The sequence below is a fragment of the Apodemus sylvaticus genome, chromosome 12, assembly GCF_947179515.1.
Source record: "Apodemus sylvaticus chromosome 12, mApoSyl1.1, whole genome shotgun sequence".
Classification (NCBI taxonomy): Eukaryota; Metazoa; Chordata; class Mammalia; order Rodentia; family Muridae; genus Apodemus; species Apodemus sylvaticus.
In genome coordinates this window covers 17,938,009-17,964,396 of record NC_067483.1, presented here as the reverse complement: position 1 = coordinate 17,964,396, position 26,388 = coordinate 17,938,009, and the positions used below count along the sequence as shown (strand labels likewise).

Sequence of the window (26,388 nt, the reverse complement as noted above, 5' to 3'; positions counted from 1 at the left end):
GGGATGATTCCAACCCTCAGATAATCACTACTTTTTTTTTTTCTTTTTTTTTTTTTGAGATGAGACCTGTGTCCCCAGTGTTGTCTGCAAAGTTCCTTCTCTCCTGCTGCACTCAAAGCCACTTAGCTTAATCTTTTCAGTGACAGCTGAGGCTAAGAGATGGGAAATTTGCATTTTATGGACAATTGTGCTTTATGTGAGGCAAGGGAACATAACAGCCTTCAAATGGGAAAAGGAGAATACACAGCAAAAAAAACCCTGATGATTTGAATAAATCCTACCAAATATTGTGATGTTATTTCAAGAAAATGTCATGAGGAAAGTCTGGGGTCAAAATTTAATGGCATTTATTTCGGAGTAATAAAATGACTTGTTCTTTCTTGTTTTCTATAATTCATGGAGTTTAATTTGGTAAAAAAGAGTATGTAGTATAGTAGAATTTGCCACTGCAGCCATTTTTACTTGTGTAATTCAGTGGCCTTAAGTATACTCAGTATTGTTCAGCCATCAGGATGCACCATGCTTAGGTCTTCTCCTCATCCCACATAGAGTGACTCCCGGTGCCCTGCTACTCTGCCCCTGTAACCTTTAGTCCACTGTTCAAGAGTCTGTCTGCATTATGCAGAAAGCAAGTCAGACACTTTCGGGCACTTGTATCTTTGGTTCTTGGTTCTTGACAGTGATAGGCAGGCATGTATCTGAGCCCCTGACTTGAGTTGTTTTCCATCTGTACCCAGCAGCAGACCTTGTGGGTCTGTGTTGATCCCGGACCTTGAATAAGCCCGCTGGGGTACATACGGTCCTGTATCGGAAGTCCAACCAGGTGTGGTTAGACTTCTTCAGCCTTTTCCCAAAGACATCGGCTTATATTCCCTTTTGTAGACTGTTCTGAATACAGATAAAATTCCAGAGGTTTTCCTCCTCATGGGTAAGCTGAACAGTAAGCCTCTCTTCACAACAAATTAAAAAAAAAAATCACACTGGTGGGTCACAGTGCAGAGGTCAGCATATCATGGGGAGCCCCACCCCAATCTGCATCACAGCTCCTGCCGCGGCATGGAAGGGAAGCAGAAAGATCTTAAGAGCCATGCTAGGAAGTCTGCAGTGGAACAATCTATCATAGAAATGGCTGCATAAACAAGACCTGAACCTCATGATCACTAACTTGTGACCTTTTTTTGAGACGGCGTACCATGTAGCCTAGGCTATCTTGGAATGTAAAACCTCTGGCTCCCCAAAGAGCCTTTCATGTACTGGAGGTCTGTTTTGCTAAAGTGAGCTTTGCCCAAAGGCTACATACATGTTATTTACTTACCCAGAATTCATTCTTATCCAGGAAGTAAGTTCTTTTGTTTCGGGGATGCTTAATAGGGGTGTCTTTGTTTAAAGGAGGCTGGCCACACAGGACTTTAGAGTGGGGCTGATGGTGCCTGCAAAGTGAGCCCAGTTATTCAGGTGGCTCTTTTGTACAGTGCAATACAGTTTGCTTAGAGATGGACTTCCACTATATTGACATCTTTCCGTCAAAGCTATATACTTAGGTCCCAATCAACCTAAGTGCCAGTGAGTTTCTTTGGTTATAGCATGAAGCACATTGGTATGTATCAGGCCTACCAGAGCTACATGGGAGCCCTGGAAAAGAACCAAAATAAAGGAGTCAAAAGACTGGGGCTCACTGCTAGATTCCAGTTCTACCTAATCCAGGCCATCATGATCACATGACCAAAGTTATCTGGCAGAATGATACACTTTAGGCTCATAAATCCCCCTTGGACTCTGGGTCTCAAAGAACAACCCTTCAAGAAGGGCTAACTAAAGCAACACATCTAGTCCATGAGAGGCTCCAACAGTAGCTTTGTGTTTGAACCCTCCTGCCTGCCCTGGGCACTGTTTCTTGGTGGACTCTGATCTGTGTCCTTTCCCAGTGATAAACATAACCAGGAGTTTGACAGCTTTTCTGGAGTGCTGGGAGTCCATCTAACAAACTTCCCTTCAACCAGAGGGTTTGGGGCCCTTCAACTTGTGTGGGACCGTGGTGTGAGACAGTCTAGCCTGGTTGAGCAAGGCCACTCCAGAGACCCAGTAGAACATTCTACAAGGGATGGAACCCGTTAGCTATGCTCCCAGACTGCTGACTCCTCAACTCCATAATCCTGTGGCCATCAGACACATATGACCAGGCCCAGACCCCTAGTATTCTGGGTGGACTCCACCCCTATGGTCACCTGGCTACATCCAGGCTTTCCCTGCCTCTCGGTTACCTGGCTATTGCCAGGTAAACCAGCTTACTATAAAAGAAGGCTCTTGCCCTCCTCCCTCCCTCTGGCCTCATCTCTCTCTGCCCCTATCTCTCTTCCCCCTCTCTCCACGTGGTCATGGTCTTCCCTCAATCTTCTCTTTTCCCTTTATTTCTCTATCTCCTTTTCTCTTTCTATTCTTCTAATAATAAAGCATTAAAACTACAAGCTGTCTCCTTTTATAGATACCCTCTGTGTAAGAGCATGGAGCAGACCTCAGTGTTTCCAGCCACCAGGAAAGGATCCGAGCCTCACAGCCAAGCAGTCTCCTCAATCCCAGCCCCGACCTCTGGGCAAAGACCTCCGCACTAGCCGGGCAGTCTCGTGCCCTATAGGTACCCGGGCACATCAGTCCCTGGCGCGCGGTCCTGCCGGTGTTCCCCAGGCCCCTTCGTGGGCTCTGCTGTGTGCCAGAGCTCTCTCCTAAGCAGGATCCGCTGTCGCTGCTGCCCCTCCCTTTCCTTTTCCCCACAAACTTGCAACTAGTTTTATAAGTCCCAGGGATTGTTCCCTCAAATCTATCAGCTTAACTAACATGGGCACAGATCAATGAAAGAAAAAGATCAATTCCTTCTGCTGTTTGTAAACACAACTACATTTCTCAAAATAAAAAGGTAACAGAAATAGTTACCAAAAATCAAAACCCACAAAAAATCTGATGTGTCCAATGGAAAGGTTTTAATAATGCAGAGGGAAAGAGTCTTGGAGTAGAGGTTTGGAAAGTCTGGAGTTCACATAGCTGAATGAAAAGTTATGCTACTACTTAAGAAAGTGGTCTGGCAAAGCCCCTCGAATGCTGTTGCAGAGTGGCTTGAGGGCCCGCAATTGACAGCGAGCTGAGATGGACTCGCACAAAGACTTGTATGTGAATATACATAAACAGATTTGAGATTTAGTACCTTACTGTGACACAATACCACAGGGTGTTCTTTGGTGAGATTATAATACTCTATGAATAGCCAAATATATTGAGAAATAGAGTTTAAAACCTCTGGCTTTCCAATGAGCCTTAAAGTGAGCTTTGGGCAAAGGCTAGATGTTAGCTACTTATCCAGAATTCACCCTTATCCAGAAAGTAAGTTCTGTCTTTCTTTGCTTTGGGGAGGCTTAATAGGAGTGTCTTTGTTTAAAGGGAGGCTGGCCACACATGACCTTAGGATAAATTTATTCAGTGAGTGTGGTACTGGTGAATGCCAGGACATACTAGTGGAGGTCAGAGGACAACCTGCCTTAACCCGGCCGGAGGGATCCAGCTCAGGACTTCAGGCTGGCTAGCAAACGCCCTTCCCTTTGGACCCAGTAGCATCAGTGTTTGTTTTGCTTTTTGCTTTTGTTATTGTTTTGATCAAAAAGTGATAAGTGAAGAGAATGGTCTAGGCTACGTCGTTAGGATATTATCGGCAATAAAAAGAAATTAAATGCTGATAGATACAGTGTGGAAGAATCCTAAAAACAGTACGCTAAGTCAGAGAATCTACGCACTGCAGAGGGCATATTATTAGCACTCCATTTGTGTGAACAGTCCAGAGACAGCTTCGTGATTGCCTATAACTGCCCCACTTAAGAGAAAATGAACTGCGACTGTTAATGACTATAGGACTGCTGGGTAGGGCAACAAAAGATGCATGATAGACACTAAACTAAAACTAAGTCGATGCATCAGATGTTGGGTTTATATTTCCTCACCGGTGGCTTCCCCCTCCGACACCCCGTTTGCATCTGCTTTGGTAGCTGGGTGTTGTACAGTTGTCAGTGAAATTCAATTTTCAGAAATCCGAGTCAAGGCGCAAAGCGAAAGGGATCGGTGACCTTTTTCTGAGTGTGCCGGGAATACATGAACTGGAACCTCTGATTTCAAAGTGGAATAGCAGGGCTTCAGCACGGCAGAAAAATCCGTGAATCCGAGAGCCACCGTTTGCAAGCCTCCCGCGACATTGGCGGGCGGGCGGGCGGGCCCACGGGGAGGGCGGGTACCCGGAGCCCACGCACGCAGAGCCCGCGCAGCCGCAGCCCGACGCCGAGGGGGGCGCAGGCCCAGGAGCCAGTCCGACAGCGGAGGCCGCCCCGCCCCGGCTCCTCCTCTTCCCCTCGCCGCCGTCCCGCCCTCGGCCGCAAACCCAAACACTCCCGGCTGCTGGTGCACGTGATCTCCCTGTAGCCGCTCGGGCAGAGATGTTGCTGCTGGCCGCCGCCGGCCTCGTGGCCTTCGTGCTGCTCCTCTACATGGTGTCGCCGCTCATCAGCCCCAAGCCCCTCGCGCTGCCCGGCGCGCACGTAGTGGTGAGTGGCCTCCTGCTGCTGAGCTTGCCCAGGGCTGCTTGGCCGGCTTGGGCCATCGAGACCGCGGTCCCGGAAAGGGACGGTTGAGTGGGGCGGGTTACCTGCTGCCTTCGCCCCGGCTTTGCTTGCCCTGCCCTGTCCGACCTCAGGAACCCGCCCTCCGCGGCGCCGGGCTACAGGGCAGTGTCGCGGGGAAGGCGCCAGCTGAGTTTGCAGGGCTCTGGAGCTCTGTGCTGCTCGCTGATCCTCGGAGCATCCCTGTCTGTGACTGTTCGGATCTTCAGTTTTCCTCAGGAGTCAACAGAGAGACTGAGAAACTTTGCCAAGGACACAGCAGTCGGTGACTAGCAGGTTAAGGGCGCAAACCTGGGTGGGAGCAGCCACAGCCAGGGAATCCTAAGGCGCCCACAGCACGGAAGGGTCCGGGCCTCTGGGGCTGGCCCAGGCAGCTGAGACTGTAGGGTGTTATGTGCAAGTGACAAAGAGCCACCAGAGGCTTCTAGGAAGTGATTGATACACCTGAGGGGTGGCCTGGCAGGTTTGGGCAGCAGGCTTGTCTGTGAACTCAGCCCGGGTCTGCTGAGTACTGCTCAAGTGCAATCCTTTACCCTCTTTCCGGAAGGATGAGCTAACCAGCTTGGTTCGGCCTTCAGATGGAAGGAGATATGAGTGGTTTGGTTGTTAATGTCCGGAAGCTCTCACATTCCTATGTGCAGGCTTGTCTTGGCCTCCACCCCGCCCAACAGCTCAGAACTTCAACCCTGGCATTCCTTATCCGTGTCCTATATAGACGCAAAACCCGAGGCACACGGTGGCGAGGAGTTGTGAATAAGGACAGCTAGGATCTAAACTGGAGCATGCATCTCCTCTGTGCCCTTAGGTGACTTACGTGAGTGCATCCAAGTGAGTTCCCACTCCGTTGTTACAGGTTAAGTGGTTATTTATCTCAGTGTGTTATCCCAAACAGATGACAACCTGTGTTTCTATCAATTTGTCTTTTGTAAAATTACTGGTTTATTCCCAGCTGCTGCTATGTCTGATGTGGAAAGAGTTATTAGAAAGAGAACACCAGACTTTACAATCATGCCAAGTTTTTTAAAGTTTTACACCCGCAAGAGAACTTCTACCTCAAAATTGTGACTAAAACAGTTGAACTCAAGGCTGGGAGGAAATGGTTCAGCTGGCAAAGTGCTTGCATGCATCGTGTCCTGAGTTAGGGTCCCCAGCACCCACATGTTCACTGGGCCTCTGCCTCTAACCTTAAGCCCAGAAGAACCACAGCACTGGGGCTGAGACTTGTGGATCCCCGGAGCCGGCTGGCCAGCTTGCCTGGCTCACATGAGTGAGCGTTAGGGTCGGGAGAAGGCTGGGTGCAGGGTGACTGAAGTGCCAGACACTGACATAGCCTCTGCACAGGTGCTCTTACATACACAAAGCTGAATTAACTTGTGCTTGTACAGAGAAGCCCAGCTATGGGGCAAGGGAGGAGAGCCAAAGTCAGAATGAAAACGGAGTCAACGTTTGCATCGTACTTGTAAATGCTACCCTTGGAAGCTTGGTACTTGTTCTTGTGTCCCCAGTCCTCTCTCTCAGGGCAGGTGAGGGCTGCTTCAATAGACACATTCTTTTTCCCAACATAATATTTCTTATTGATCCTTTGGGAATTTTACATAAGGTACCCCAGCACACTCACTTCCCAGTCCTCCCAGGATCCTGTTTTAATAGAATGAAAAATAACTATCTCGACATATATGTATACCAGTATGCACAACAGCCATGACTTATATGGTATCACTATTAGCCTAAGTGTATTCTTACTAACACTCAGTAGTTAGCTTCCTTGGCTAGATCCTTTTGAATGCAACTTGGTCCAAAAGCCAGGTCTCAGTCCTGTTGTGAGAAAGTGTGTGCTTTCCTAAAGTCTTTTTTGTTTACATAATACTTTGGAGCATAAAGGATGTGTTAGGATCTTCACTCCTGTTTCCATCAGCTCAAGGAGCAGTAAACAGGGAGACTTTTATTTGTAAGTTTTGGTTTGGTTTGTTGTTGTTGTTTTTTTTTTTTTTTTAATGTAAGTGACATAGAGAACATTCTGCAAACTGAGGGAAGTATTTATTTGCTGCCCGTTTGTGCAGGGGGCTGGTATTGTCTGATGAGTGGGACAGGCTGGCTTGGTGCTTGTCCCTAGGGACTGTGAGTTCAGCCAGGGAGCCAAGATCTTCCAGATTGGGTGCAGACTACACAGTGATCAGCCAGGAGGACTGACCGGTGGGTTCAGGAGAGGTTCTCACAGGCGTGGGAGAATTGCTGTGGGGTGGTGTGTGATACAGGGAGGCTGGGTAGTGTAAGGCAGCGTCGGAAAGCATGTGGGGAAATGGTTCAGAGGCCCTGCCGAGTACTATGAGGAGGGACAGTTCATTAACCAAAACAGCCCATAAGCTACCCTGATATCAGAAACCTCAGACAACGTTCAGCCAAGACAACAGGTTCACTTCTATAATAATTCTCAGTAGACACTTGGTCAATGATCTACCAAGAAAATCTCGACATTCGAACCAAGGTGAGACTAAAGGGAAGTGACGTATTCTCTAGAAGACAGAGAAGCCCATCTACGCTTGGGGGGCTTCATGGCGATAGAACATTATGGTGTGGGGGATGTTCTTTCGGCATGGCTCTGGAGTAATAAAATATTCAAAGTAGTCCAGATGTCTGACTGGACAATGGTTAGGTTTTGACAGAAGAGATTTTTGTTTTACTTGTGTTTTTGATACAGGGTCTCACTATGTAGCCATGCTGGTTTGGAATTTACTGTGTAGCTCAGAATGGCTTGGATTTGAACAGACAGCCTGCCTCTGCCTCCAGAGTTCTAATATGCAGGGGTGTGCCACCACTACTGTGCCCAGCCTGGATGGAGCTCTTTAAATACAGTATTGTGAAGTCTTTTAGTTTTCAACATGGACAGCATTCTCCACCCCACCCCAACCCCCACATACACTAAGATCAAGGCATTGCCTGTGCTGGGTAAGAGAGCTCTACCCCTGACCTACATCCTTAAATCCAACGTGCTTTTACATAGACCTAGTCTTATGTAGCTGTGCTGGAAGGAGATAAGATTGATTTGTGTTTATAATCAGCGGCACTAATGTATTATTTCTTAGTTAGAATGTTCCCTTTGGTGACCTGAAACGATTTTAGATGAACAGTTTATAACTCAGCACTGGGGAAAAAAAAGAAAAAAAAAAACAGTCAAGGCTAGGAGGTCTGCTGGGAGTGTACTCTTTGATGCTTACACTGCATTCCAAGTGACAAATCTGGTTTGAGGAGGTCGTGGTTCTTGGAGACATTTTGTTTCTGAGACAGAGCCCCACGTAATCCTCCCCAGTACCATGAAACTGTCAGTGAGATTGAATGGCTTCAACCTTGACCCCCTCATCCCCTGCAGACAGGGGTCCTGGTGAATTTTTACAACTCATAATTATGGCATAGTCCCTTGTAGTACTGGAGATCCAACCTGGGGCTTCATGAATCCAGGGCAAGTGACAAATATTTCAAGTAGACTTTGTATGGAGGAGACATTGCAGATTCTAAGCTGGTCTTCCTGACGTTCCCCGTAGGTCACAGGAGGCTCCAGCGGCATTGGAAAGTGCATTGCTATTGAGTGCTACAAACAAGGAGCATTTATAACTCTGGTTGCACGGAATGAGGTAAGTGCTCTAGACTCCTCATGACAAACTCACGAACGAGGGAAGTCCAAGACACCTGTTTTGGTGCTCACGGCTGCATCAGGGCTAGGTGGCATGTCAGTCACTTCTCTGTCATTTGCTAATGACATGATAGGCATCTTTGGAATCCCCATGCCCTACAAGAGTTTTATTCTTTCCAGTGTGTGTAGCAAACTAGTTTTTCCTGGGTCTAAGCAACCAGGGGTCTGTTTTTCTTTGTATTGGGGTCTGCAGTCTTGCCAAAATTGCTTTTGGAGCATGAAGCAGTGACTGGAGACCCCTTTGTTCCTCTTCTGGGTCTGGGACAGAGACCCTAGCTTCATGGTCAGAAGGTCAGCCTTGGTGGCCATGGAGCAGATATTCTGTTGAGTGAGGAAATAAAAGAAGAGGGGCTTGGGGTGTGAACCCTCAGAGGGTTCGGCACTCAGCAAGGGTGAATGACTCAAATCCCCATAGTACTCAAAGAAGGTGGGTGAGAATGCTAGCCCTCGGGAGGCCTAGGCAGAAGGATCAGAAGTTCAAGGTCATCCTCGGGTGTAGAGTCTAGCCTGGCCTTTGTGAGACCCTGAATTCAGGGACAGGGAAGAAAATGAAATCCACCTTTTCCTTCAGAAACAAGAAAATGGTTTTTAAAAGAAATCCTGGCTTGGTTGTCGCACACTTTAAAGTCACTGTATACAAACAGAGCCACAGATTTAGGAAAAGGCCACTTCTGAGTTTTTAGCGGGTCTAGAATTGGACAGTGAGTGAGTGGGTGGGGGCTGGTGTCACAGCTGGCAGGAACTCACAGGGCCATGTTTGGGGTGGCGGCAGAGCTGGTGGGTGGGAACTCGTGCAGGGCCCTGTTGGAGTGAGTATACAGAGAGCTTTCTGGCCTGAAGATGTTCTTCAGTTTCTCCTGGAACTCTTCATTGCAGCCTGGTATTCATTTCCCATCATTTAATAGCATTATACAGTGTTGTCATGGGCATTCATGTTTGTGAACTCTACTTGTTCTTGGAAAATGCCTGGTGTCCCTCTCCCACCCTTCTATGAGACAAGACCTCGAGTGTCATGGGCTAGCCTGGAACTCTGTAGCAGAGGTTGTCTTGCCAGATACCTGGATTCCCCCAGGCTTGGTTTTAGCCTTTCTAGGGATTGAAACCAGGGTTTCGCGAATGCTGGGACTTTCTCCTTTGTTCTTTTACAGTTCTCAAATTCTATTTAAATTTATGAAAAATCAAGGTTCTGTAAACTCATCTGTTTTTTATGAGAATAAGCCAAACAGCACGGAGGGCATGGGGAAACCGCAGTTATCGGGTAGCTTTGCAGGTCTGAGGAGTGTGTTTGAACGTAGCCAGGTGTAGATTTTCCTCTCTAGTCTTTGTAAGAAGTGATTGAAAGGAGTAAACTGCCGATGTCATCTTATAAAGGCGCGCTCCTGGTGAGGAATCAGTCGCACGCCTTTGGCTTCCCAGAGCAGCTTGTCACTGTGTGCATCTTACTCTGTAACACTGCCGACTGGTGGGAATGAACGGGTCTGTTGGCCTTGCACGAATGCTGCTTAGAGGGATTTGAGCTCCGTGGGCTTAAGCCCTGCTGTGACTTGCCAGGGCTCCCTTTTATTTTGGCCTGTCTCTTCCTCAAGCCCACGGTTCTGTCTTATAGAATGCAGTGTCTGTTCCGATGTTGCTTTTTCTTTTCTTTTTAACAAATGCCGACAGACATAATTTTTTCTGTATTGCTTTTAGGATAAGCTACTGCAGGCGAAGAAAGAAATTGAAAAGCACTCTATTAACGATAAACAGGTAAAGTGGGGCCCAGGGGCACCTTTTCTTCCCTGACAGACACAGTTGTTTAAAGGGGAGGAGAGTTGCTTCTCTGCAGCCAGGTCACTGAAAGCATTCGTGATTTTCCCAATTAAAACACATTTTAGGCTGCTTTTTTAAAAGATTAAATTATTTGAAGTGACTGGGATTCAGGTCAGTCAGTACAGAAAGCAGAAGGTATGGACCAGCACACATACCTAAAAATAGCCAAGCAGCGCTCTATGAGAATATGGTTTCATTTCAAAACAAATACAAAACAACACAACAACAAAATAAAACAGCAATTTACGTGACAACTTAGGTGGAAAGAATGAAAAGATGTTATATGATTTGGGGCACTAAAATGATACAATTTAATGTGTATTTTAATGTACAACTCAATGACTGGTTAACTACTACAGATCCATCATCTAATCTAAAGAAATGGAAGATGAAGGAGTTTCTGACCCCGTTCTGCAGCCTTTGCACCCAGTGCCAGCCTCTTGTTCCTAGAGGCCACTTTAAACCCCACGCTGATGTTGTACATTCATTCATTGCTTTGCTTTAAAATTTCACCATCTATGGTAGTGTGTATGCTCCTATGTAGTATTTTGTATGAGTATATATGTGCACCTGTGTATACAACTGTACTGATATGCATGCATATACATGCACATGCTTGAGAAGCCACAGGCCAACACTGGTTGTCTTCCATAATCTCTCTCCGTGTTATTTTTTTTGAAATAGGCTCTTTTGGTGAGCCTGGAGCTCAGGTATTCAGCTAGACTTGCCGGGAATCTCAACACAGGGCCTCGAATTAGCTAGCACCTTGCCAGGGAGTCATCTCAGCACCTAGTCTGTATGTCTGTCTGTCTGTCTGTCTGTCTCTCTGTGTGTGTGTGTGTGTGTGTGTGTGTGTGTGTGTGTGTGTGTGTGAGTGGGGAATAAGAATTTAAGAGTTCTGTATCTTTTTGAGCTTTGGCATTGTTCTTCTGTTCCTAAGCTGTCTTAATGAGACTTTGCACACAGTGTAGTTCTGTTTAAGACAGCCACTTCCTGAGTTTTCACCAAGTTGTGTAACCATAGCCACAATCAATTTGGATATCTTCCCAACTCTGAGGTCTCCAGACTGCCATTAGCAGCCACGCCCCATTCCTGTCCTGCCTCTCCTAGCCCTAGCCAAGTACTGATAGCCTTTATAATTTGATGGACATTTTTATGCAGTGTTCTGCAACTTTATTTCTTCATTCTATATTATTTTTAAAATTCATCTGTTTTGCTGAGTGAAGTAGCTCATGTCTTTTCTTACTTTTCTTTCTTTCTTTTTTTTGTTGTTGTTTTTGTTTTTGTTTTGTTTGTTTGTTTGAGATTCTTTCTATGGCCATGCTGTCCAGCTAGACTCACATCCCAGGACTGTTTCAGAGTTTTAATCTCAATCCTGGGCTTCTATCTTGCCTTTGATCATTCAGTTCCAAGACAGAAGACACACACTTTTATTATTTACAATAAGCCTTAAACAATACAAAAGCTGAGCAGGTATCTGCCCTCTGTGCCTTCAGAATCTACTTTCCTGTCAGTAACCCCAAGGTAGGACTTGCTGTGTTTTATCTGGGCTGCAGCTAGCTCCAGATGACCATCCTCATAGCCGTTGTCTCAACTCCTAACCCATGGTACCTTTCTCTCTCCTCCCCTTCTTCTCCCCACCGGAGGTTCTCTGATCCCCAAGCCCTGGATTCCTCAACCCTACCTAGGTCTCTTCTGCCCAGCTGTTGGCGGTCGGCATCTCTATTTACCAATCAGAAATAACTTGGGGACAAGTCACATAGCATCGCCGGGGTCTGTGACTCTCCTCTCTGGGGCAGCCAGGTCGTGAGGAACTACTAGTAGCATTAGAATACAAGCAGCATCAGGCCAACCCCACACAGGACTCGAGTGATTCTCCTGCCTCAGCCTGTTAACAGGTTGCAGTCGGCGTGTGTCATCATGACCACGCTCACTTACGTTTGTTATTGGTACAGAACGTGCAGCTGTGAGTATGAGTACTCGCTTACCCATCCTGTCACTGGGAGCTCGCCGGTTTGCTCCTGTATTTTCCTGTTTGTTGCCTGCTGTTCTCATGGCGGCTTTTCTTTGTGCACACGATCAAGATGATTTGTTGCTTTGGGGCCTTTGACAAGGGAAAGCAAAGTTGCTCAACTCTTAATGGCTGGGAAATGGGGACAGGGGTTGGGTACAGTATCTCCTGTACCCTTGGAGGGTGCACCTTAGTGGCCTAAATTCTTTTTATTATGCCCTACGTTTTAAAGGTTTCACCGCCTTCCAATAATGCCAATGTACTGACCGTTTAACACGCTGGCATTGGGAATACAAATCTTAGTACCAGACTTTGCAGGCGCCTGCCTGTTTGCTCTGGCACCCCGTCACCACAGCAGCCCCATTTAGGCATACTGCCTGTGACCGGCTATTTCTTGGCTGCCGGGGAAATGAACCCATGTAAGTCAGATTGGAATGTACTAAAGGCAGGTTTATTGGAAAGCTGTTCTGTCCCTCCGTTGGGTGAGTTCTGGCCCCAAAGACTGAGGCTAGGGAGGTAGCCATGGGGAGGTGAAGGAGGGGAGGAAGAGAGATACGGGGCATGCACACAGAGCAAGAAAAGGAGGAGAGAGAGAATGCAAAATGTTTAGATTATATAGAGAGGAGCCTCTCGGGACGGGCGGCCCAGCCTGGGCTGAAAAGTTCAGGGCTGGCAGCAGGGTGTGTCAGGTCGGAACTGAGGGGTGCTGGGACAGTCCGAGGCCAGGTCTGCTGTGGTATGTAAAATATGCACCTCAGTCTCCTGTCCAGGGTCCAGAACCAAACTTCTCCGTCTTTGGTTGATTATAAAAGAATAAGAGACTCCGTTATCATCCATGATTGCTTCCTGCTGACACTGGGGTGCAGCTTTGAGCGTGGGGAAATGGCTGGAATGTGGGGCAAGCCCAGGAGGAGTTGCTTGCTTCTCTGCTGCCTGGGCTGTGGGACCGTGTGGGGTGGGTGTGTGTCAGCCTGGGTGAAGCAGTCTGCGAGGCTGGGGCAGAGCACGTGGACCTGTTTGGAGCTGTTCTGGATGCAGATTCTGAGAGAACACCTGGATATTGGGGCCGAAATAAGTTTAGGGAGAAAAACTTTTTTGGGTAGTGTACATTTGAAACTCTTAGGCTCATGGTCGTGGGGGTTGGAGAAGGCGTGGGGTGGGGGCAGGACCAGGGAAAGGTGAATCCATCCCATCCTCAGGAATGGGCAGGTGGGGAAAGGAAACAAGCTCTTGATTGACAGAACGTATCTGGATTTCATTTGCCTATAGGAGGCAGACATGAGTGGATTCCCTGAAGCTTACAAGAATCTTTTTAAGTTTACAAAAAGAGAAATCCTTTATAACTTCATTTATCCACCTCAAAACACCTTCCTAGACCTTCAGACCATGTCTTAGAAGCTTTTATATCCGCAGACTTTCCGTAAACTTTTCCTATCCAGTTATTTACCCTGAGACACGGGTGGTCGATCACTGGATTTAAACCCCTCAGAAACCTGAGAGTGATATATCTAAATGTCCTGTGTGCCAATTAGAATGACAGACTTACCCATCACCCAGTCACCCCACTAGGTTCCTGTTATGCCAGTGGCTTTGTTTGAGACACAGGTCCCAAGGCAGGTTCAATCTTAAGCTGCCAGCCCCAACAAATCTTGGAGGCCTTCCGGTAGAGGAGGAACTTGGGAAACTGACCTTGCTTTGACTTAAGTGACAAGAGACATGTCTGGTGTCCGTGCTTGTCCACAGTTCAGACCGGGCCTCTGCAGCTAGCGGGGCAAGGGAGCAGCCTTTCTCAGTGTTATTGTATCACAATCCACGCGAGTGGATTCTTGTTGTGTCTGATTCTTCTTGGAGACCTTGCGGGTGTCACTGCTAGGATTTAGGAGTCTCCATCATTTAAGCATTAAGTTTAACATTTTAAATGTCATATTCAGCAGGTCTCTGACAGGTTTGAGGCCAGTACCTACTACGCATATCTGGGTTAGACAATCTGTCTGTTTCTAGTTATCTGTTCTAAAATGCACATCTAGCAAACATAAAGCAGGAGGCTAAATAAAGCTTAAATAATTAATAGCATCACTTCTCAACATGACTTTAGTGATGCCCTTAAGAAAGATGATGGTGAAGCTATAATTCAACCCTTTTTATTCTAGAGTCAAGATGGTGACCAGTCACGCTGTTTACCCAGTGTGTATACATTATTAGTTCGCCATCACCATTGTAACCAAAGCCGCTGCTGCTGCTGCTGCTGCTGCAGATGCAGATGCAGATGCTGGGGCCACGGGACAGGAGGGAGGTGGAGGAAGACAGGGCTAGGTGGCACCTGGAGCCCTGTGCTCAGTGTGGGGAGGGGACAGTAGGAGAACACAGCCTCCAAACAGCCGGACACAGGGAATTCAGACCAATTTGAATAAATTGTTTTTAGATCTCTCGGCACCCTTCTTCCCAGCGTTCACAGGAGATCGCAGCACTATTGAATTGGCACCCCAATTCACAGTCTGAGATCAAATGGTATGTGCAGGGGGGTGGTAACCTCCGATAAGGCATGTCTGTATCAAAGGTTCCCCCAAAACAAAGACCTGGTCTTTGTTCAGATGGGGTTACCTCTGGCACAGCTTGGACTCAGCAGAGAAAGCTCAGATGGTCCTAGACCCGGACAGGAAATAGCTGGGGATGGGTCCCCACGAAGTCAGAAGAAAGGATGTATTTCAGTGGAGAAGGCTAGAGGAACAGAGTGGTCCCCACATGACAGGAGATACCACACACAACCTTCAAACCGGGGGCTCAACTTCTCTCCGGTTCAGTGACATCTGATAGGTTATTTCTCCACCACCAGTGAAATAAGCCAATTTAAACCAGATTAGATTAGAATAAAGGCAGGTTTATCGGGAAGCTGCTCTCAAGTGGGTGAGTTCACTGGCCCCATGGACCAAGGCCAGGGAAATGGGGGTGGGGGAAGGGAGAGAGAAAGGGAAGCCTACACAGAGAGAGAAGAGGAGGGAAGGGCCGCCCAGCCCCTGGGCTGGAAAGTTCCAGGTTGGGGCAGGTGTGCCAGGCCCGGACTGAGGAATGCTGGGAGAACCTGGAGGCCAGGTCTGCTTTTGGCGTGTAGAATATGCCCCTCAATCTGTTGCAAGATATTTCCTATCCATTCACCTTGGGGCAATGAGAGGCCAGTGATTGGAGGGGAGAGAGGAGGAGGAGGAGCTAAGGGGAGAGAGGGGCCCAGGGGACCACAGGAGCAGGGAGAGGGAGACACGGATATCCAGATGGCTTCAGGCAGATTTCTGGTGTTTTGGAGAGGTTAAAATATTGGGAAAAGACTTTATCGTTATAAATTGGCATTATGAAATTGGGAGTTTCTTATACATAAATATATTTGGTTAATTGTTCAAGTTTAAGAGTCATGCTTTACTGGATACTTAGAAGGAGTGGGTGCTGGGTAGAAGTGTGAGACTCCCTGTTTGGAGAGGCTTGACAGGGCAGTACTTTTTAAATTAACCCCTGCTACATCAGTCCTCCATCCTGGGGTCAGAAATGAAACACTTTGTAGCTATACATGGCTAAATTGGCCTTCATTATTAGAAAGACTTGGTTTTATATTTTTAAAAAAACCTTTACAGATAATTTTGATAGACTAACATTTTGGCATGTACTTGTAATCTTAGTAATCTCAGTATTTAGAAGACTGAAGCAGGAGGATAGCTGTGAACCCAAGTTATTCTAGACTAAAGTTCAAGACTACCGTGTGTGTGTGCGTGTGTGTGTGTGTCCAAGTTATTCTAGACTAAAGTTCAAGACCACCGTGTGTGTGTGTGTGTGTGTGTGTGTGTGTGTGTGTGTGTGTGTGTGTGTGTGTGTTAGAACAACCCGAAGATACCATCATTCTGTCCTTCCACCATGTGAGTCCCAGGTCACCAGGCTCGGTGGTGAGCTGTCTTGCAGGTCCTGATCCCGTCCCCCTTTCTTCTTTTGAACAGGTGGTGCTGTGTATCTCAGTAGATGTGTCTCAAGACTACAACCAAGTGGAGAATGTAATAAAGCAGGTAGGAGGCAGGGATATTCAGATCACGGCCTGACTGCTTGGGTCTTGCCAAGAGCTGGCAACTCTTCCCTGTAGGTTCAGTGGCTCAACGGGCTTTATTGACCTTGTCTTTCTGCACGATGACTCTTCCGTTCTTTGATGTAATGTTTGAAATGATATGTTATGTTCTGGAATATTCCCCCAGGCACAGGAGAAGCTGGGTCCTGTGGACATGCTGGTCAACTGTGCAGGCACCTCTATGTCAGGAAAGTTTGAAGAACTTGAAGTTAGTAGTTTTGAGGTGAGTGACAATGTTTGCTCACCTTCCTTCAAGATGATGTCTCCTATTTTAAAACAGGCCTGCCAAGCCCTGAACTTGGCTACTAATATACTTCAGCACCGAGGAAATGGACATTAGATTTGAACTCTTATGTGCAAGGCATTTTGAGCTGGGCAATACACCAGCCTTGTTTTTAGTGTCCTCTTTCATCGGGGTGATGGGTTTTGAAAGCTCTCCTATCTTACAGAAAGTTAGACTGCTGGACCAGTGTCGGAACTGTCTTCTCACAGGCTGTAGTCAACAACATGTACTCAGAGATGCTCACAAGGCCTGCGGGAGGGTCGGAGGGTGGTAAAGGCAGAATGGTAGGACCTAAGTGTCTGAGCTTATCAGAGGCACCCTGTCACTGCACACCACGCTGTCCAGTCTTCTGCCTCAGCTTCCTAAGCCCTGGGATCACAGGTCTCTGTTGCCACACCTAGTGTCACTACTCCTGGCAAAATTGTTTGTTGTACAGTGAATAATTCAGAGGCACTTAGCATATTGTGATGTTGTGTAACTATCTAATTCCAAAACATTTTCATCTCTCCAAAAGAATACCCTGTACTTTAGTTGGTATTTCTCATTACCCCAAACCCTTATTCTAGCCACTGGCTACCCCTAGTCTGTGTCTGTCTTGCTGAATAAGAGTTGTGTGAGGCGTACCCTCCTGTGTCTGGCTTTTTTCACGTGGTGAATGCCCTAAAGGTTCCTTCCCACTGAAGTGTACACTAGTGCTTTATTTTTCTGGGTTGGGAATAGTCCCATTGTGTGGGTAGACTGCAATGTGTTTTTCTGTTTATCATCCCTGAAAATTCTGGCCATTCTTACCCAGCCAGCCAGGCCCGGAAGCTCTAGGTGTCATTTGTTCCCTTAGGGATTGTACTGCACAATCCTGTCTTAGTTTCCTGGTCGCCAGTCCCCACTCAAATTTCTCTGTCTTGCCAAGTGTGTTACAACATGTCGTTTGTCCTCCAACTTTAAACTGTTGTTGCTTTTTCCTTCTCGTCTGTTGTCTTCTCTTGGGGCTCTTAGCTGGACAGAGTGGCTCTTGCCCATAATCCCAGCTCTTGGGAAACTGAGGCAGGAGAATAAGGATATGTTTGAGGCCAGCCTGAGCTATGAAATGAGTTTTTTTTTTTAATATTTATTTATTTAGTATAAGCACACTGTAGCTGTCTTCAGACAGTCCAGAAGAGGGTGTCAGATCTCATTACGATGGTTGTGAGCCACCATGTGGTTGCTGGGATTTGAACTCAGGACCTTTCGAAGAGCAGTCAGTGCTCTTAACCGCTGAGCCATCTCTCCAGCCCTATGAAGTGAGTTTTAGGTCATCATAAGCTACAGTTTGAGACTCTATCTCCAAAACAGGCAGACAAATATATGTACTCCTTACTGGTGTTTTAGTGAGTTGTCCTTTCTCAGATACTTTTTTGGGGATTCTTACTACTAAAGAAATGTCATAAGGGGCTAGAAAGACAGCTCAGTGGCTGGCGGCGCTTGCTGCTCTTACAGAGGACTGAGGTTCAGTTCCCAGCACTCAGAGAGGTCACTTCTGTAATTCCAGTACCAAAGGATCCAGTGCCTGCTAGGCACACACTTATGTGCATGCAAGACACTCATATGCATGTAATAAAAATAAAAGTTTTAAAAGTTAAAACAAGAGAGTGATATTAAAACATTCTAGGAAAAAAAAAAAACACCAGAAATCCTGGCTTCTAAACACTGTCAGTATTTTCAGTTTTTCTTTGCTTTTGCAAAATAAAGTGGTAAGAATTACTATCTGCACATATCCTGCCTTCTACTTCTTAAAAACTCAGAGCATAATCTTTTCCCCTCACTCCTGTGTTTTCAGTTCTCATTCCTTAAAGTTTCTTAGTACTGTGCCGCATTGCCAGGGTAGTGAGGACAAGGCTTTGGGTGTATGAACATGCTACGGTACATCCACAGGCTCTCAGGTTGAACATGGGTTTTAAACGTTCTGCGGTGAGAAGCTGGGAGTGTCTCTGCGGGCACTCTCCTGTGGTGGAGTAGCCATCGGCTCCTGAGTGCTTACTGTGCAGGGCTGCGGGATCTCTGCATGTACTTAGCTTGTGTTTCCCCGTGTAATCCCTGAAGCATCCTAAGGTAATGCCAAGATTAACCCCATTTTCAGCTGAGGAAATGGCCAGCGTCTTTTCTCACAGAGATCAGGTGGTGGCATCAAGGCACAGCTATACTGTTAACCAGTACCATGTTCTCCATATAATCCTTGTTTAGCTCGGAACTAACGAGGCCAGAGGTATTTAGAAGCTTCCTAAATAATTCAAGAAATATTACCTATAAAGACCTAGAAAGATAGCTTAGGGGTTAAGAGTACTGGCCACGCTAGCAGGACCCAGGTTTAGTCACCAGCAACTTACAACTGTCTTTAATTCCAGTTCAGAAGATCCAGCACCCCATTCTGGCCTCGGTGGTCACTGCATACGTGTGGTACACAGGAGTACTTTAAGGCAAAACCCCATATACATAAAAAAAAATCATTATAAAACATTACCTACAATAAGTACATTTCTAAATAGTACACTAATTTTGACCATTTGTAAGTGTGCATGCTGGGGGCAGAGATTAATGTTGGCTGCCAACCCCCCCCCTCCTTTTTTTGAGGTAGAATCTCTCACTAAGCCTGGAGGTCACTGGCTTGGTTACACTGGCTGAGAGTATCCAGTAAGCTGCTGACCAGGAGCTGCCTGCATCTGCCTTGCGGATCCACACTCAAGTCCATGTGCTTGCACGCAAAGGACTTTCCTAACCGAACCTTGGGCCTAGCCCTAGTTTTGATATTTGTATCAAAGATGGACTGCTGTCACTATGAGAATTGTCTTCAAACTAGTCTCCACAGGCCAGGTGCTAAGTGTCACGGTATCTACAGTATTCGTTCACTTCCCCCATACAATAGTCAGCAAATCTGCTACACCCTAGTTCCCAGCCCCCTGGGTGTGGTTTTAGTTGCTGTTCTGTTGCTGTGAAGACACACTGTGACCAATGCAACTCTAAGGAAAGCATTTAATTGGGGCTGGCTTACAGGTTCAGAGCTTCAATCCGCTATCATCAGGATGGGAAGCAGACAGGCAAAATGCTAGAGAGGCAGCTGAGAGCTCTACATCCTGGTCCAGAGGCTGGAGGGAGAGAGAGGGAGGGAGGGGGAGGGAGAAAGAGAGAGGGAGGGGGAGAGGGAGAGAGAAGGAGGGAGGGAGGGAGGGAGAGAAAGCACAGACACTGGGTCTGCTGTAGACTTTTGAAACCTCATAGCACACCCCCAGAAACACACCTCCCCCAACAAGGTCCCCCATCTAATCCTTCCAAACTTAAGTAGGAATCAAGCCTGCAAGTGTGTGTGTATGTGTGTGTGGGGGGGTGCTTATGGGGCTATTCACATTCAAACCATAGACTCACTCTTAAATAAATTAGTCGTGGGGAGAGACAAGCTTCCCCTGGCAGGCCTGAAGCTCCTGCCCTTGCTCCTACTCACCTGGCCTCTTTGTTCCTCGCAGAAATTAATGAGCATAAATTACCTGGGCAGCGTGTACCCCAGCAGGGCAGTGATCACCACCATGAAGGAGCGCCGGGTGGGCAGGATCGTGTTCGTCTCCTCTCAGGCCGGACAGCTCGGGCTCTTTGGTTTCACGGCCTACTCTTCATCCAAGTTTGCCATAAGAGGCTTGGCAGAAGCCCTGCAGATGGAGGTAAAAGATGCATTTATATCTGTGTCTCCTCTTCTCAGATCAGCGGGGGGGGCACTGGCATGTTCTAGCTTCTTCACGTACATCACGCACAAAGCTGACACCTATAACAGAAACAAAGAAAACTAACTCGTTGTACAATCTGTGTTTTCAATACTTACTGTTTAAAATTATACTCAGGACAAAGGCAAAATGACTGAGGGTGGACGGATTGTCTGCTGTATGAAGTACTTGAAATTCCTTCCAGGCATTAGTCTGCATCTGCTTGAGCAAACGGGGGTATCATTATCTAGACATCTTTCTTAAGATCTGGAGGTGTCTCTGGAAGTGCTTGCTGTAGAGGCTGGTAGCAGAGCTTGGCTCTCCAGAACTCACGTGCATGCTGGGTCAGTGCTCGGAAGGTGAGGACGGGATGCCCAGACCAGCATGGCTGACAAGCTAGACCAGTCCTTTCAGTCTGAGTCCATTGAGAGGCCTGCCTCAGAGAATAAGATAGAGGATCATTAAGATAGACTCAGCGTTAGGCTTCTGCTCACGCACGCTCAGTTAATAGGGCTGTGAGATTGCACGGGAGGATCCTGGAGGTTCTTTTGCAGTTGCTCTTAAGGACTCTGCAGATAGCCATGTTTGTGTGTGTAGGTCTGTATGTGTGAAATATGGGCAGAAACTTCTTCACGCCACTTTCTGGAAAGGGAAATTGAGCTTTCAGTGAATTCAGTGAGTTACTTATGTTCACATAGCCACTTGGTGACAGGAATAACAAGGCCTAGCCCTGTCCCTGCAAGCCCACTGGTCTTTTGCAGCAGAGGATATGTCTGTAATTTGGGAGAGAACTTAGCATGTACATCTGGTAGCTGCTTTATCCGGTTTGAGTTTTGGGGCTGAGAGTCCATGAAGGTACAGAGTTTGGGAGATAAAAATATATGGCCATTAAGGCCTTTCCTGAGGTCTGACAATAAGGTCCACAAAAGAAGGGCAGAGTGTATCTCTAGGTGCCCTGGTTTTCAGTTCAGAGGAGCAGTGACCCAGTGGCTGCTATAGAGTCCCTCAGCTTCTTGATGTGAAGAGTGATCTTTCACACTGTTGGAAGCTGGCCGGGCCTAAGTCTCCTTGACTTCTATGCATTAAGAGCGTTGTTACTTAAACAAACAAAAACATGCCAGCTAAAAGACTGCTATTATTTTTATGATAAACTCTCCTATTTATTTGGATAAATTAAATTAAGGTTTTTGAATCCAATTTGTTTGTAGCGAAATTTAACTCAAACCAAGATTTCCTTATCAACTAATAATTATTTTTTGAAAACTAGATAATTTGATTAGTTTTTTTGTGAGTAAAACCAAATAGTTGCTTAAATGCTTAATGCTTTGGGTAAACTTTTTGGTTTAATTAACTTTTTAGGTGTCTTTCTAGTTACCACCCTGCTCACTCCAGCAAAATGTAAACTCTGAAAGTGTGGGTACAGTATGTACTTGAATGCTTTGTTGGTATTTTGGATTTGATTTTCTTTTTTCTTCTTCAGTCTTTTAAATACAAATTTATTATTTAAAGATTTTTTTCAAAAACTTGATCTCTTTGTTGTTTTGGTTTTGGTTTTTGGATTTGGTTTTTTTCGAGACAGGGTTTCTCTGTGTAGCCCTTGCTGTCCTGGAACTCACTCTGTAGACCAGGCTGGCCTCGAACTCAGAAATCCACCTGCCTCTGCTTCCTAGAGTGGTGGGATTACAGGCGTGCGCCACCACCACCTGGCTACCTTGATCTCTTTGAAAGTGTATTTCTGAAGTCAGTGATAGTCAGAGATTCAAGATTCCACCATAACAAAACAGGAATCCCCACCCAGGGTTCCTCCTCCTTCCTTACCCTGGCCCCTCCCCCATCCCGTTCCACCATAGTAGACCAGGAGTAAGCTGGAGCTTGGATTCTTCTGTTTGAAGGAAGCAGCTGGGACTCCCTCTCCAGTGCCAGTGTTCTTGTTTTAATAAAACAGCACTTAAGTGGCATTGTTTTTTATGATAAACTCGTCTTTTGGTAAACCATCCATTGGCTAACCTGCTCACCTTGGTTCAGAGCAGGAGGGAGAAAATGAGGACAGGAGAAAGGCAGGGCCAGGGAGGAACAAACCAGCTAGGCACCGTTCGGTGAGGTCAGATTAACACTTGTCACAACACTCGCCGCAGCCCAGAGCCGGCCAATGGAAGCTAAGCTGCCCTTTTTGGTTGGGTTATAATGTTGACAGTTAGAGGTGTAGGAATCATTTTGTTTGTCCTGGTTTTTGTAAATTATGTGAACAAGAGTATCAGGAGACCAGGAACTGGGTGATGCACAGAGAACTGCCCATTTAGTTCAGTCCTGTACGTACGTCTATGTCGACATACTGTAGTAACTTAAGAAGCGTTTGCTGGAAGCATCCACTCATAGACTAGCAGAATAATCAGTCGTGCTTGATGATTGCAAAAAACAGTGTTGGCTTCGAAGGCAGCTGACTGGTTCCTCGCCACCTTCCTGTTTCCAGTCCCTCCCTGGGAGAGAACTGTTGTAACTGCTGGTGACCCAGTTTGAGAGACACTGCTTTGAAACATGGTTTTGATGATCATAAACACCACAGCCCTTACTGGGGGGGTGGGGGGGGCAGTGCAGGGTGGGTCTGAGAAGCCAGCCTTCGCGTCTTTTCTTTTCTTTTTTCTTTTTTTTTTTTTGGAAGCCATTTTTCTCTGGTCCCAATACAGGACCAGACAAGACTACAAAAGATATTTTATTGAGTCACCAGAATCTCAAAAGCAAGTGTGAGACAAGTCACTTGCTCATCAGTGTTCCAGCTGGCTTGCTTGTGAGCCTGATTGGCCTGGAAGAGAGCAGGCACTCCCTGGCAAGGCCCTCATGACTTGGATGCTCTGGGATGGAACCAACTTCCATTCTTGTGATTGCTTGGATGGGTGCACAGGACCTCCTGTTTTTCTCTCGTGACCCATGTAACTCTCCAGAGCCTCCGTAGCTGTGTCACTAAGAGAATCTGGGAGCGAAAGGGCTGGCCCTCTGGTAGGAGGGTGGGGCCGTGGACACTGTCGGATTTTTTCTTTAAGATTTTCAGGGCTAGCCTTGTTGCTGCTGCTTCCAAATTCCCAGATGTCACTATGAGGACAAACTCATAAGCATGCCAAAGTGAACCTGATGGTCTGAGCCTCTGGATTGCTGATGACCAACCAGGCCAAAGAGAAACAGGCAGCAATGATTGGGCTGCTCTTGAACAGTTTTTGGAGACTAACCCTAGAGAAGAAGGGCCAATGGGATTGTTGGGGTGTCTTTGTCCGTAGAGGAATTGACCAGGGTGAGAAAGTGGGAGGCAGAAAGTGTTGAAAGAGATGGAGGTGGAAGAGGCAGAGTAGCTATGGGGAAACCAGGGAAACTGGACATGGTGGTGCATACCTGGATCCCAAGTATTTGGGAGACCGTGGCAGAAGGATCACCGGGTCAGACTAGCCTGGGCTAGAGAGATCTTACTGTTAAGAAGGGCAGAGGAAAAGGCTTCTATATGTAAATAGTGGTTGGGGCTGTCTACAGGAGAGTTGCTTGGCTGGCCATACTTTGGGGGTTCTACCCAAGGTGAAGATGCTTTCTCCTGATGCTAAGTGGGTGATTATGCAGGGACTTCTACAAGGATGGATAGAGTTTCAGACCTGGATTCAGGCGTAACGATGCACATCAGGGTAGGCACCGAGAGACAGTATTTTGCAATGGAAATGAACATTACTGTATTAAAGCAGCCTGATAGGCAGTAGGACTAACCTTGTAGATAAGGGCATAGACCTGCCTTCTGCCTGGAACCGTTTGGTTCATGGGCAGAGGCTATGACGGATGAGCACACGGTCATCACACAGCATGTGCGGTCCTCCCTGGGCAACCCCGAGCCTCTGCTTGGTCAGTGGGAAGAACCATACTAGGAGGGGCTTGACGCACCTTAGAGCCAGCTATTTTCTGGCATAGGTCAGGGGAAGTCTGGCTACCATTTCTAAGTCATCTTTATGGAGAGGGGTCCCCAGAACATTTGGTGCCTTTTCACTGACAGCCACTTCATGAGCCTGACAAACATCACCTCCTAAGGCAGTGTTCTCAGCCTTCCTAGGGCTGTGACCCTGTAATACACCTCGTGTAGTCGTGACCCCCAACCATAAAGTTGTTTGGTTGCTATTTCATAACTGTAATGTTGCTACTGTTAATGAATCAAAGTGTAAATATCTGATATAAGATTATCTGATATATAGCCTCCCCAAAAGGGCTGTTGACTCACAGGTTGGAACCACTGTTCTGAGAATCAAGACAGCTGACATAAGTTACAGGAATGAATACAAAGTGCTCTATTTACTGAGAGTGCAAACCTTGTTTGTGTGCCCAGGTGAAGCCTTATAATGTGTACGTCACCGTGGCCTACCCACCAGACACTGACACCCCGGGGCTGGCTGAGGAAAACAAAACTAAGGTCAGTATTCCTGCATGGCGCCCTCTGTGAGGTGAGGAATGTGTAATGGTGTGTGTGTGTGTGTGTGTGTGTGTCTGTTATGTGTGTGCTGCGTGAAGCGTGTTGTATGTGTGAAATGCATGTTGTGTGTGATGTGTGTTTGTGAAATGCATGTTGTGTGTATTGTGTTTGTGAAATGCATGTTGTGTGTGATGTGTATTGTGTGTGTGAAATGCATGTTGTGTGTGATATGTGTGCTCTGTGTGTGCTGCGATGTGTGATTCGCGTCTGTTGTCTGTTATGTGTGTTGTATGTGTGTGAGATGGATGCTGTGTGTGTGTGATGTGTATGATAGGATGTTACGTGTTCCGGGTAATGTGTGTGTGTGTGTGTGTGTGTGTGTGCATGTGTGTGGTGATTTGTACATAATTTGTATTTGTGACAGTGGAAGGAGTTGTGTGTGTTGTGTGATGTGTATATGTGATATGTGTGGGGGTTGTACATATTTGGGTTTGTGTGGTATGTGTGTGCCTGCTTGGATGTGTGTGTGTGTGTGTGTGTGTGTGTCTGTGTATTTGTGTGTTTGGGAGTGTGCAGGTGTGTATGGAGACCAGAGAACAACCTTGAGTATTCTTTAGATGGTGTCCTGGTCTTGAGACAGGGTCTCCCACTGTCCTAAAACTGTCAAGTCAGCCCAGCTGAGTGGCCAGTGAGCAGGAGTTGTCCTGTCTCAGTTTATCCTGCATTGTCCTGGCCATTTACCAATGAGTGGGTCTGTTGGGTGGGGGGTGCTGAGCTGAGACTTGGCCTTCCAGGCAAAGCTTCCTGCCTTTCCTGTTCTCCAGTCCCTTTTCTAATGTTGAACTTGCTGGGTATCCGACTTTTCGCCCAGTGCTCCCTCGTATGATGTAATTGTCTACTGCTGCCTATGACCTTACGCTCCCACCTCTGACTTCCGGTCCCCAGAGGAAGGCATTTCACTTGTGTGTCTAAAACCAGTCCATACATTCTTATGTACCTATATACATGCATAACGTACGTACGTGTGTGTGTGTGTGTGTGTGTGTGTGTGTGTGTGTGTATACACATACATATATATGTGTGTGTGTGTATGTATGTATGTATGCACTTTGGTGGCCCTTTGGTCATTCCAGAGAACGGCACATGACAGAGGTAGCCTTTATTTGGAATGTGGTTAACGAAAATGCATCTTCCTTTTTCTCTTTTTCCTTGTCGTGTGTGGTAGGTTGTTTTACTGGATGAGAGTTGAAAATGATGGTCCTCACAGCTTTGCAGGCATTTCTCACTGAGTTCTAGCTTCTGGCGTTTCCTGGGGACCCACTGACCAGATGACGGAGAAAAGCAGCGAATGGGTTATTTTGGCTGGTGGTTCAGGGACACCTGTCCATCAGGACAGGGAGAACTGGCCAGGCAGATCAGTTCTCCTTACAGGGAGCAGAAAAGGGGGTACAGCAGAGAGCCGGGCGAGCCCTAGGCTTGGCTGCACACACACCCCAGCTGGGCCTCAGCCCCTTCCTTCTCCGTCCACCCCCCCCTCCAGTTCCGCCCTCGGCCATGCATATGTCCGGGACTGAGCATGCGTCCCCCTGATCCACGTGGGAGGCGTGCACTGCTGGTTGGGCTTATTCGTGGACACTCTTTCCTCCTTGTCTTTCCAAATGTCATTTGATGTGAAGTGCTGTCGTTGTATAT

The 26,388-nt window shown here is 47.0% G+C and overlaps 1 protein-coding gene across 1 annotated transcript in view; it reads left to right on the top strand.

The window, feature by feature from the left end:
* The first annotated feature begins 4,402 nt into the window (after positions 1 to 4,402).
* Kdsr (3-ketodihydrosphingosine reductase) overlaps positions 4,403 to 26,388 on the top strand; it is a 37,274-nt gene continuing 15,288 nt past the window's right edge. Inside the window, exons 1-7 of the mRNA XM_052200379.1 lie at positions 4,403 to 4,577; positions 8,192 to 8,281; positions 10,030 to 10,086; positions 16,138 to 16,203; positions 16,387 to 16,482; positions 20,034 to 20,225; positions 24,613 to 24,696. Coding sequence (XP_052056339.1) covers positions 4,470 to 4,577; positions 8,192 to 8,281; positions 10,030 to 10,086; positions 16,138 to 16,203; positions 16,387 to 16,482; positions 20,034 to 20,225; positions 24,613 to 24,696 — 693 coding nt within the window. The 5' untranslated portion in view covers positions 4,403 to 4,469. The remainder of the gene's footprint in view (positions 4,578 to 8,191; positions 8,282 to 10,029; positions 10,087 to 16,137; positions 16,204 to 16,386; positions 16,483 to 20,033; positions 20,226 to 24,612; positions 24,697 to 26,388) is intronic.